Consider the following 12,660-nt stretch of genomic DNA (forward strand, 5'->3'; position numbering starts at 1 on the left):
TCTCATATGCACTCTCTTAAATGGAGAAGGAGACAACACAATATAATCATGACGACTATAATGTAGCATAAACACGTAGGAAGACGATGGTGATAAGGCCATAGACTCGTAGCGGTTAGATGCTATGTTGATCGGGGAGGAGCGCCCATAATCAGAGCCCCGTGATGTAAGTTTCAGCTAAACCTCATTAACAAATATCGTGTGTTCCTGTGTGGTCATCTTGCATGTATCAGGTGATCAGTGGCTGAAGCGAATGAGAAGGTTAGTTGGTGTTCCGCTATATCGACTAACTAATTTTGGCGTGGGAACACCGAATAGCAGATGATGTTAGTACCAAATATAGATCATCATACCATATATGAGATCGGAACGTGAAGCTGGAGGCCAACTCACCTACATCGAGTCGGATAGCAGCTAAAGAGGAGTCGGTACTCAGGTTAACTCGGGACTGGTGCGACTCGCATGTGGTGGAAATATAATTCCACAATTTACACGGCTCTGAACATGGTCAGACATTAGTCTTTTTTTTGGGTGGGTGGGGGAGGGGGGCCAGTAGATCGACAATAGTGATTTCTAGGGATTTAGCGACAATCTCCATATATTTGTGCATGGTTGGCTACATGTATCTCCTATCCACACACGAGTTGTGCACGATCAACATATTGCGCGAATAGGGCTACGTGTATGTGTGCGGGTTCAAGTGATTCATACAATTAATGGTGTTGGAACACGTGGCAAGCTCTGATACCAAACTCCACCACCTTGACGAATATTTGCCACACAGAAGTAGTAGAATCACTATGTCGATCCACTGGTTATTCAGTATTGAGTTGTTTCCTTTTTCTTCAAGAGACTTCGCTATCTCCGTAACTTCTTCCTCTAGAATCCACCTGCAACAGTGTTCCACCTTCTCACATATCACCGTAGCTGTCTTACCAAGCGAAATTGAACTCCTTCTTAGTTGGCACATATGTAGGATCGAGATGTCGACAAGAGGAGGGTGAATAGGCGATTTAAAACTAAATGACACCTAATCAAAACTAACCTAAGTTGCTAGGCTTGGTGAGGGTCAACTCTAACTAAGCAACTAAGTTATGTTTTGCAAACCTAGGGTGATAGTGGCTCAATTATATCTCTAGGAAAGTAAATCACACTCCTATGTCAATGTTTAGCAATCCTAGGGTGATATGATCTCAGGTTTGTCTCTAGAAATGTAAATTGCACAAATGTAAATGTGACAATCATATGAGACAAGGAGACAAGAGATTTTTCACCGAGGTTTGGAAACTCGCCGGTTTCCTACTCCCCGTTGAGGCGAGCCCAATTCCACCGCTCAACCACGAAGCCACCGCACGCCCCCTTCGTCAAGGGGTGGGCAAGGCGGGAGCCGGCCCATGGAGAGGACTACCCAAGCCTCGATTATTAGGGTAGTTCTTCCTTCACTCCGAAGGTGGTGAACTCCAAACCACTCACAAACCGGCGCCGGGCCTCCTCCACAATCTTCTCGGAGAGGTCACCGGGCAACTCCTCCACAAGCCGTCTAGGAGGCGGCAACCTTCAAGAGTAACAAGCAATGACCTGGCGTGAAGATGATCAATCAAGTACCACACTAGCTCTACAAATGGAAGCAATGCACTTGACTCTTGGCTAATCAACCCTCTAACACACTAGATGGATGAACACAAAGCTCAAGTGGGTGTGAGAGAGGTGCAAGGGATGTATGCAATTGAATTGGGTGCCAAGAGAGCCCCCTTGCTGCTGGTGGGGGAGTATTTATACTCCCACCCACCAAAACTAGCCGTTGGGGGCGAAATCCCCCAACTCTGTGCTCTGCCGGTCTGACCGGAGGTATGTGGCCGGTCAAACCGTGCTACTCTGCAACGGCTAGAAAACTAGCCATTGTAGTGCTGTCAGAGGGCCTCATCAGCCTGGCCGGTCAGACCGACATGGGGTGGCCGGTCAGACCGGCCTTGGCTCGGTCAGACCGTCATCAGCTCGGTCTGACCGAATACGGCTCCGTCGGCTTTGTATCGGCCATCCTGAGCAGCACCATCCCGGCCTCCAGGGGGCCGGTCTGACCGCGCATGTGCCGCCGGTCAGACCGCCTGCTTGGGGCCGGTCAGACCGGCTAGGGCATGTCGGTCAGACCGCCACTATGTGGCCGGTCTGACCGCCCCTAGTCAGGCCGAATCCAGTGAAGAGTGTGTGTGTGAAGAAATGTGAGCAAAGTCTAAATGCATAATGACCTAATGTGGCAATTAAAATCATCTCTTTGCTAGGTCATTACCCCTCTTAATAGTACGGTGAAACTAAAAATAAACTAGCAAATTTGATCGCCCTACACCTTGATCAATTCTAAATTAAAGCGCTAGTTTTACCGTCTTCTTTTATTCGCTTCGCTCCATCAAATTTTAATCCATCGATAGTCGTCCATGCGCACACATGACGTGGACCTAACTTCAAATATTATCTCAATAGCAACGGTTAGTTCACAATTAGTGCTTGTCATTAATTACCAAAATTAACTACGAGAGCCTAGATGCTTCAACATACCAGACTCCCCGAAGACCATATTCACCTTCAGTTTCTATCTTTATTTTAATTTTATCTACTTCATGGCTAGATATCCTGTGTCATCACCAAATAGATAAATCAAACTTACCGTATATGAAAATAACCCTTTTTTCCTTACAGTCTTACGAACCGAGCTAATAAATTCAACACCCACACTTTCTGCGTCCTTAAACTAAATATAGGATATTTTGAGAAAAATCATTGTTGCCTTGAATCACCCGAAGAAACTACCACCATAAAGTTTACTCTCACTTTTCAGTTATGGTCTAACTGTATTTATCTCAACTCCTTACCTAGTCCTAGTTATATCATGTTTCCGCCAAATAATTCCATATGCGACCTGACTAGCTTGTTGCTACCAATCTACTCGCCCTTCATACCTGTATAAACTATCCATCTGTAGAGTCTTCTTGCCTTTCTCCTAGATTTGTTTACAAGTTCCTACAGCGAATTGTCCATCCTCTACATCATGGTTCAATCGTCCAAGCTTCTTCATCCAACCTGTCTATTGGTCTGATCACCCTGTCGGTCCGGTCCAACTGCCTTGCACTCCTCGCACCTCTTCCTACCAATAGCATCGTCAAGTTCTTTTGGATGTATCAAATTTTCCATGCACCTACTATGTCTTGAGGTCGCTTGAGTCGTCAAAGGAGTCGGAGTCCCGATCAAACTTATCTATTCTCCATTCTTGGGAAAACGCTTTAGAGGCGTCGTATGCCCTCTTCCCCGTCTTCTTCTCTTCACCGTTTCCCCTTTCTCTCTCACCTAGTAACGACACGAAGCGAGCCAAGTCCTCGGGGCCGGAGGAATAAGCCATCGCCGAAGAAAGCCTCGACCTCGCCGGAACCCTAACTCGCCGTTGGCAGCAGCGGTGGCTCTGGGAGGAGAGGTGCGTGGGGGCAGAGCAGAAGGCGCCATTGTCAGAGAGGATCCCGAGCTTGCTGACGGCAGCACCGCGAGGAGGAGGTGCAATCATCGTCGAAGAGGACCAAGCTCCGTGGCGGTGGCACCTACATCGCTCGAAGATGCAGCCATCACCGGTTAGGGCCCCAAGCTCACCGCCAGCAGCGGCACGGCCACGAGGAGGCGGTGCGCTGGACAGAGCTTGAGACGCCATGGTCTGAGAGGGCCTGAGCTCGCCAGCGAAGGTGAGGAGGCTTGTGGCAACGTTGAGCTAGCGAGGATTGTTGCACACCACGTGTTTTTTTTTGCACATAATGTGTTCATGATGTTATAATCTGTATTTTCTGTATGTTTCTTAAATGGATGTTGCATTTGGTTTCTTCGGATGTTGTACATATTAGGTCTTTGTCGTTGCAGTCACGTCTTGAGTGTTTCATTCGATTGAAACATTTTCGATAAAGCGGTGAAACATTCTTTTGTAAAAGATGAAACATCAAGGAACAATTTATGTTGAAATAATTTTTTTTAGCAATGGAACATTGCAACATTTCTTCGACGTATAGTGGAACATCGTCTTGAGATTTGTAAATCTCCGGATGTCTTATACGTAGGTCTCTCCTTATTCTTGGTCAACCTCCCCTTGCGCACTGTCCAGGTTCTGTACGAGTCGGTCCAGTACCCTCGATCCTTTTTCTTGTGGAACAAAATTTGACTCACTTCCCTGTGCTCAACACGGCCAGCAGGTCACCTTATGCACAACTCCACAGCTCCAGCCCCTATCACATGTGCAAACACCAACGCATGCTCCTTTCATGCAATTAATTAATCCTCGCATGCAAGTGTTTAATTAACCAGCATATAACGTAGTGCATGTGCCTCTTGCTCAGTTGACTTGCTCCTTTCTGTGTCTACTGTATGTCTATCAAGCGTATGGAGTGTTATGTCGTGTCTCTATACGCGACGTCAATGTGTCGGCTGGCCGTCCATAACGCTTCCACGTGTCTTCTTGATCTAATGCGTCTTCTGTACATATATCAAAGCGTATGCATGGAGTGTTATGTTGCTACGTATATCAAGCGTATGGAGTGTTATGTCATGTCTCTATACACACTGTTTGCGCGTCGGCCACGTCGTCCATAACGCTTCCACATGTATTTTTTATCCAATGCTGAAATCCTATGTTCTAGTATATATTACTTGTTAGAGTTAGAGTGTGCAGTTTAACGCATCTACCGAGGGTCACCCATGTTATATCGGGTCTTCTCCATTACAAACTCATCCGAAGTCACAAGGTCTGTACAATAGAAAAACTAGTCTTATATATAATGACTTTAAGTTGTACTCCCCCACCATCGATTATCGATGTGGAACTAATAATCTTTCAGATGGTTTTCTTTAGAACACGCTTTTAATTTTTTCCTACATGACCGGGTAGGCTGGAGTAATACGCGTATAAACAAGTGGGCCTTCACGGCCGCCACGACCCGTCAGGCTTTCCCTCGCGTCGAAGCGAACGCCGCCCAACACACGGCCGGTCCGGCTCCCGCGGCCTTGGCTTTAGGCTCCACACCTCCACTCCACGACTCCCACGCGCGCGCGGGCCGCGGCCTCCCCCCGCTTCCGAGGCCACGGTATTTTATCGTCTCGCCCCCTGCAAAAACGCGGTCGCACGCCCACCTTCCCCCACGTCTTCCTCTCTCCCCCGTCTTCGCCTCGCGCTCGCGTCTCCCTCCCTCCGTCCAGATCCGCGTGGGCTCGAAGAAGCGGCGGGCGATCCACGGCGAGCGTCCCGCGGTCACTCCCCCCCGTCTCCGTCCGGCATGAATCCCGAGTAGTAAGGCCTCCGATCTTCCTTCCTTCCTTCCTTCGTATGGGCTTTGTTGATCTCGCGCGGCTTTCTCGGTGATGGTTGGTTGGCGGGGTTTGCGCGGGCTAGGGAGACGGATCTGAGCGGGAGAGCGCTGGTTTGGCTCCCTTTCGTCGTTTGGATCTGGATCTGGCTAGGGGATTCGTTTGGATTTGTGGTTGTGGATGTCGCGCGTGTCTTGGGGCTTGTTGAGGATACGATGTTGTTGTTGTGGTGGGTTGGGGGGATGGGATGTGCGGAGTTAGAAAGGAATTTCGGCAATCCCTCACGCTGCATACACACGGTCATGTGATTTCTGATGGCTCATGCTTAGGAGCTGGGTCGTGGGTCATAATATTTTTGGAATGGGTATTGGATTATGTTCTACCAGAATTTAGCTGCTTAAAATGTTTCCTGAAATGCGTGCCTATTTATCAGCAGAAGTCCATCTGCTCTGGACAAAACATTGCCATATTTGCATATCTTCAACAAGTAGTTATGGTAGGCATATGGTCCTGTACTCCTGTCTGGATAATAGTATATTATTAACTATTGAACTCTCTGTGACTGGTAGTAGCATAGCGCATTTCCCAATCTCCCATCTGTAGCCGGTGTATGCATGATTATTCCAGTTACTCCAGTTACTTTTATCTGTATATGGAAGGCAAACTTAAACAATATAATGGTACCTGTTTGGCAGCGTATCCTATGCACACAGCTAGGTAGATGCACTCATGCACACGCCTATCTGGAGCCTTTGGATCAACATCCTACGGCCAAGATTTTTCGATTAGCCGCCAGCCTCCTACTTATCTTTTGTAAAAGACCCCTCCATAACTCTCTTATTCCCTCTAGCAGTTTATTTTGCAAAAGGAAAAAGAAAAAAAAATCACCCATTCCATTCTGGATCTTAGTTGTAGTCACTCCCCGTCTGTCCGGCATGAATCCCGAGTAGTAAGGCCTATGATCCCTCGCCTCCTTCCTTCCTATGGTTCGTGTGCTCTTCTGTGATCTCGCTCAGTTTCGCCGTGCTGGTTGTTCGGTGGCCACGTTTGTGTCGTGGCTGGGTATTTTGGCTGGATCTGAGTGGGAGAGCGCTGGCGGATCGCTTTGCATGGTTGTTGGCTAGGTTTTCGTGTTCTAACATGTGGTTTTGACGTGCGCGTGGGCGGGCGGCGGCTATCGCGGTGCGTCCTGGGGGTTGGGGATTGTTGAGGATGTGCTCTTCATTATGACGTTTACTGAGTAACGGCATGGGCGGAATTACAAAGGGGAATTCAGCAATCACATCATGATTTCTGATGGCTCATACATAGTACTCGGTAGTGGATTATATTTGGGGAATGGGAATTGTATTTTATTCTACCAGAATTTAGTTTAAAATGTTGCTTCATATGTGTGCCAATTTATCAGCTGATGTCCATATGCACTTTAGTTATGTGTAAAACATTGCCATAGTTGGATTTGGTGTCCATATGCACTGTAGTTATGTGTAAAACATTGCCATAGTTGGATTTGGTTATCTTCAGCAAGTACTAATAGTACGCATATTGGCCCCGTTTGGATAATAGCATATTAACATACATTGGAGCAGATGTATGCATAATTGTTCAGTTGCTTTTACCTGTATATAGAAGGGAGTCATAAACAATACAATGGTCTCTATTGACATTTATTTCTAGTTCATAGCATTCATGTCATGATTTGATAGTTATGTATATAAAGGGAAGTTGACTTTTGGGATTTGGGAAGATAATGTTTTATTGTAAGTAATTCCCACTACTGTTGGAGTATATTACATGAGATAAAACACTATGTTGTTGAAATGAAGGTGGCAGTCCTATGCCTGTAATTATTATTTCATTTTGTCTATGTACTGCTACTGTAACACTAGTTTTTTTGTGTCAATTTCAGCGACTACCTTTTCAAACTTCTCCTCATTGGTGATTCTGGTGTTGGGAAATCGTGCTTGCTTCTCAGATTTGCGGTACGAGTTAAACTCATTCTCCTAATTGTGCTCTTGTACTAAGTTATTCAGGAATATATAGTTTCTTACATGTGGTCCATGTAAATGTGCTTCAGTACAAGCATGCAGTGTAACACCATATACCCCACTCTTGCAATAGAAAAGTGGTTATGATAATTATGCAAGGAATTCCTTCCATTGGTCATCTTGTTGTATAAACATGAATTGTAGATCATGAATCCACAATTCACTCGTATTTAATAATAAAGAATCAAGTTTGAAGCTTGACTAATTTTTCTGTTCCGTAGATTGTGAATGTTATTGATGTACTTACCTCCTGTGATTAGGATGATTCATACCTGGACAGCTACATCAGCACAATTGGAGTTGATTTTGTAAGCAATATATTCTTGATTTACTTTTGAGTTAAATTTACTTTGTTGTAGCACAGCAATAAGTTATACATTATGTTTGCAGAAAATACGGACAGTAGAGCAGGATGGGAAGACCATCAAGCTTCAAATCGTAAGATTACTGCTACCTTTTCTTCATCGCTTTTGATCCTGTATTGTTTTTACTTTTGCTAGACAAATTCACAAATAAGGATGTCCAGTTATGATGCTATGGTTATTGTCAATGAATCTAGGAAGATATGTTCTGAAGGTTATGTTCCCATATTTGTGAAATATTCCAGAAAGATATGCTCCTATATAATTTATTTTTGTAAAAATCACACTAACGAGGGAAGAGAAGTTTGGAACATGCACAACACCAAGGAACTCAGCCTGAGTCCATTTATTACCCTGAACTACAAAACTGGTTATTTTTTTCAAAACATTCAAAACTGGACACATAACACCCTGAACCATATGTTATGGTGGTTGTGATCAAAATGGTAGTGATTTTTTCTTTTGCTAGCATGAATTTTAATTATGTAAGTTTCATGGTGGTGGACATTATTAAGTGACATTTGCATCAAGAAAATATGCATATTAAGAGTCTGAATTAGGAAAATCATGTCTATTTCAAACAAAACCACTAACAAATTATGTCTTAGGGTGTTTTTTGTCTGCTTTTAAAAGGTGAGAGTGAAAAATAATCATTTTTTTGTAGTTTGGGGTGAAATAGTTTGAACAAAAAGTTCAAAGGGCTAAAGCTGGACTTTAACCCTTATTGAAATATGGATATGATAGTATTTACCCATATTTGAATATGTGTTTAAATGCTGAACGCTGTATCGACATCTGAACTCAATTCTGGCAAAAGTATCCTTTATAAATTAAAACCCAGAATTGGATTCAGATACGGGCTATGGAGTGCATTGGTATGTCCATCATTGTTATTGCAAATTGTGCCACTGATGAGAAATCTTTAAATTTATTTAGAAACGATTCTTTTATGAGTAGCAAACTTTGAGAAGTACATTAAACTTGGTGAAATGTGATCCATATCCATAGAGTAATCTGAAGTGGAGCAACGGTCCAAATGCATCATGAATTTAGTATTTGAAAACATTGATGATAAGACTGTGGTATGAGTATACTCTTTTACTTTGTTACAGTGGGATACTGCTGGACAAGAACGTTTCAGGACAATTACAAGCAGCTATTACCGGGGAGCTCATGGAATTATTGTAAGTTGGCCACATGATCCAACCACTATTTTCTGCAATGTATTGGCCATCTTGTCCCCTTCATAAACTAATTCATCCTATCCTGTGCATGCAGATTGTATATGATGTGACAGACCAAGAAAGCTTCAACAATGTGAAGCAGTGGTTGAATGAAATTGATCGTTATGCAAGTGACAATGTTAACAAGCTCCTCGTTGGGAACAAGAGCGACCTAACTGCCAACAAAGTTGTGTCATCTGAAACAGCTAAGGTAAGCTCTTCAGAATCATTTGATGTACTGTGTATTGATTGGCTTTCTCACGATCATCATGCACTGTCCTTATTGATACACATTTCACATATCTACAATTGTTAAAAAATCCTGCAGGCGTTTGCTGATGAGATGGGCATCCCATTCATGGAGACAAGTGCCAAGAACGCCACTAATGTGGAGCAGGCCTTTATGGCTATGGCTGCATCCATCAAGGACAGGTACAGCATTAAAAATCTATCCCTGAGCACATGAGCAGTGTAGCTCTCGTATTACCCTGATATCCGGGTAAATTTTACTCCTGTCGTTTTTCTCAGGATGGCGAGCCAACCGGCCGCTGCAAATGCAAGGCCACCGACGGTGCAGATCCGCGGGCAACCTGTCAACCAGAAGACGTCGTGCTGCTCGTCCTAAAGATAACGAAGTATTTCCTTCTATGTAAAATTCGACGTATGTTACTACTGTTTGCTCACTACAACGTATTTGTAATATTCATTTGAACGCCCTTGATAGCATCTTTTCTTTAATCAGATGGTTAGGGAGCTGCAAATATATATGTAACTTTGCTGTGTTGCTCTTTGCTCACGAATCAGGAGGAGCAAGCAGAACCAGTGTATTTGATTCATTTTACGCTTACATTTTGTCCTTTCTCGCAATCTCCGTTCGTTTGCATAGAAAGTATTTTCTCTTGCATGGTTTAGTTAGACTCGACCAGATTACAAATTTACGACTTCTCACAGTGCTGGAAAGTTAATTGTGCGTTGGTAGATTGGCAGAAACAAATTGTCTTTCGTTGGGTGATGCTTCCTGCCGTTAGCTGGGTCCCATATTTTTCTGTCTGAACTGGGGTTTAGCGGGGTTTGCCTTTATTGTTGTCTTAATAAGAGTTAATTATGCTGTTGCATGTTGGTCAACGAGGCTATCTAGCAGTAGCGGTAGCTGATGTCTGTCTTTCATGTCATCATATAGTTATATACGGCTGTGTTTAGTTTCTTTTAAACTTTCAAAAAAGTTTCTTTTAAAATTCCAAAAATTCCGTCGCATTAAATGTTTAAACATATACATGGAGCATTAAATGTGGATAAAAAAATCAATTGCATAGTTTGCATATAAATTGCGAGGCAAATCTTTTGAGCCTAATGATGTCATGGTTTAATAATGTGGTGCTTCAGTAAACATTTGCTAATGATAGATTAATTAGACTTAATAGACGGATTAATTAGACTTGATAGATTCGTCTCACAATTTACAGGTAGAATCTATAATTTGTTTTATAATTTGTTTTGTTATTAGTTTACGTTTAATATGTCCGTATACTTTAAAAAAAATTGAAAAGAAACTAAACACGGCCTAACTCAAAGACATCTACTACCAGTACTACTTATAATGGTTACTCTGGTAAAGACATCAACTGGTACTATAGTAGAGAGATTACGGGCCCTTTGAATCGCAGGGTAGAAAAAACGGAGGAATAGAAAAAACACGGGTTTCTGACAGGAATTAAAGTGTAAAACAGAGGATTGCAAAACACAGGAATGGCCGTTTGATTGGAGCGCAGGAAAAACACAGGAATCGGATGAGAGAGATAGACTCAAAGGAAATTTTCTAAGAGGTTGGAGCTCTTGCTAAATTTCCTCCAAAATCCACATGCAATATGCCATTCCATAGGAATTTTATAGGATTTGGAAAGCTTCAATCCTTTGAATCAAAGGGCCAAATAAGAAAATTTCCTGTAGGATTTGAATCCTATAAAATTCCTACATAAATCCTTTGATACAAAGGGGTCCTACAGGTTCATAGAATATGAGCCTGTTCACTTTGATGCCATTTTCAACCTTACCAAATTTTAGTAAAGTTGCCAAAAAAATGGCTACATTTAGTTTGTTGTCAAATTTTGGTAACTATATAAGAAATCCTGCCAAAATTTTAGTAAATGCTAAATTTTGGTAAGGTTTTTTTTTAAGTATCAAAGTAAACAGGCCCTGTATATCGGTACATACCCGCAAGCTGTCTTAACAGTTTTTTTCCCCCTTAGCAATCAACAGAAGTTTGAGAACAACCACTTGAACTGATATTGATTTAATGCCAAACTGGGGCAGGGTATGATAGAGTAAGCTGGTTACCTTATAGAAATGAGAGAGAAAACAAAATATTGGCATGTTATGCATGTCTGGGGCGTAATTGCATAGTACTAAGTCCATAACTCGCTGCATGTCCGCTCTGTCTCTCGCGAGGCCATGACAAGGGGGAGGAAATTCCTTTTATCTTCTTTGCCATTTGCACGTTTTAGGGTTTCTTTCTTTTTCTTTAATGGAACCGACGAGTTTTTGCCTGCTTGAACTTTTATTGATGATATAAAAAGATGTAAGTACTACTCCATCCGTTTCATATTATAAGTCGTTTGATTTTTTCTAGTCAAATTTTATTATATTTGATTAAGTTATTGAAAAAATTAGTTTAATAGAAAATTTTTTTCTATTAATTTAATAAAAAAATTAGCAACATCTAAAATATTAAATTAGTTTTATTAAATATAAGATTGAATATGTTTTGATAATATGTTTGTTTTGTGTGAAAATAATACTTATTTTTCTATAAATTTAATCAAACTTAGAAATTTAACTAGAAAAAGAGTCAAATAACTTATAATATGAAACTGACGAAGTATCTCTCGCGCCACTCTAATCCTCTTCCTCGTCCATATCTAATGTCTGCGCCACGAAGAGGGAAGAGGATCCCTTCTCTCTGCTTTGGCTTAAGTAACTTTTGGGGTTTCTCTTTTTCTTCAAGTAAACTACCCTAAGTTTTGCATGAGCTTTTATTGATATAAAAAGAAGTAATTACAAGGTTTATTGATGTAAAAAGGCATAATTACAAGGTAGTATTAGAATTACAGGGTGCGCGGAATAGAGGAAAGCAATCATCAAAGGTTACATTCCTCCCTATAGGCGTTTCCTAGGTAAACAAATCCTCCCCCATTGGATTTTACGGTTTCTTCTGTATAAAGTTTTCAATAGATCTATTAGCAAGTCTATAATTTATCTTTCAAGGTGTTTAAAAAGTTGGATTTGCTTAGAGTACTCTTTGGTCCGATTTCTCTTTGTTGCGGCTATCTCATTTGTAGGTCATAAATAGTCTTGTTTGTTATGTTGCCGATGTTCTAATCGGCAATGTCATCTTTAGAGTTTAGGTCATCGATTTGTTTGATGATGCTAGATTGAGGGCATGAGAATGAAGATAATGGTCGATGCTCGTTTATATACTTTTACGTGTGCTTAAGTTTATTAGCATTATGGTTGTGCTCTCGCATTCCTTATGACGATGTTAGATTTAGAATCCCTATGTTTTATTTTGGTAGCTCTTTTATAGTAGTGTTGTAACCATCTCTTTTATTTAACATGACTAGTAGAATGCCCACACTTTGTTACGGGATTAAAAATAAAATCTTATTGCATTGATCTAGAATTATTACTTCCAATTCAATAATA

The 12,660-nt window shown here is 41.9% G+C and overlaps 1 protein-coding gene across 2 annotated transcripts; it reads left to right on the forward strand.

The window, feature by feature from the left end:
• The first annotated feature begins 5,114 nt into the window (after positions 1-5,114).
• Positions 5,115-9,821, forward strand: LOC127763294 (GTP-binding protein YPTM2). Of its 2 annotated transcripts, none has more exons than XM_052287950.1 (8): positions 5,115-5,311; positions 7,238-7,310; positions 7,637-7,684; positions 7,767-7,814; positions 8,851-8,922; positions 9,017-9,172; positions 9,290-9,393; positions 9,490-9,821. In XM_052287950.1, exons 1-8 carry the CDS (start codon positions 5,298-5,300, stop codon positions 9,584-9,586), a joined length of 612 nt encoding a protein of 203 aa, XP_052143910.1. In that variant the 5' UTR covers positions 5,115-5,297; the 3' UTR covers positions 9,587-9,821. The 2 variants fall into 2 exon arrangements, with proteins under 2 accessions (XP_052143910.1, XP_052143909.1); XM_052287949.1 differs by lacking the exon at positions 5,115-5,311 and adding an exon at positions 6,240-6,277.
• The last annotated feature ends 2,839 nt before the right edge of the window (positions 9,822-12,660 follow it).

This window comes from Oryza glaberrima, chromosome 2 (assembly GCF_000147395.1).
Source record: "Oryza glaberrima chromosome 2, OglaRS2, whole genome shotgun sequence".
Lineage (NCBI taxonomy): Eukaryota > Viridiplantae > Streptophyta > Magnoliopsida > Poales > Poaceae > Oryza > Oryza glaberrima.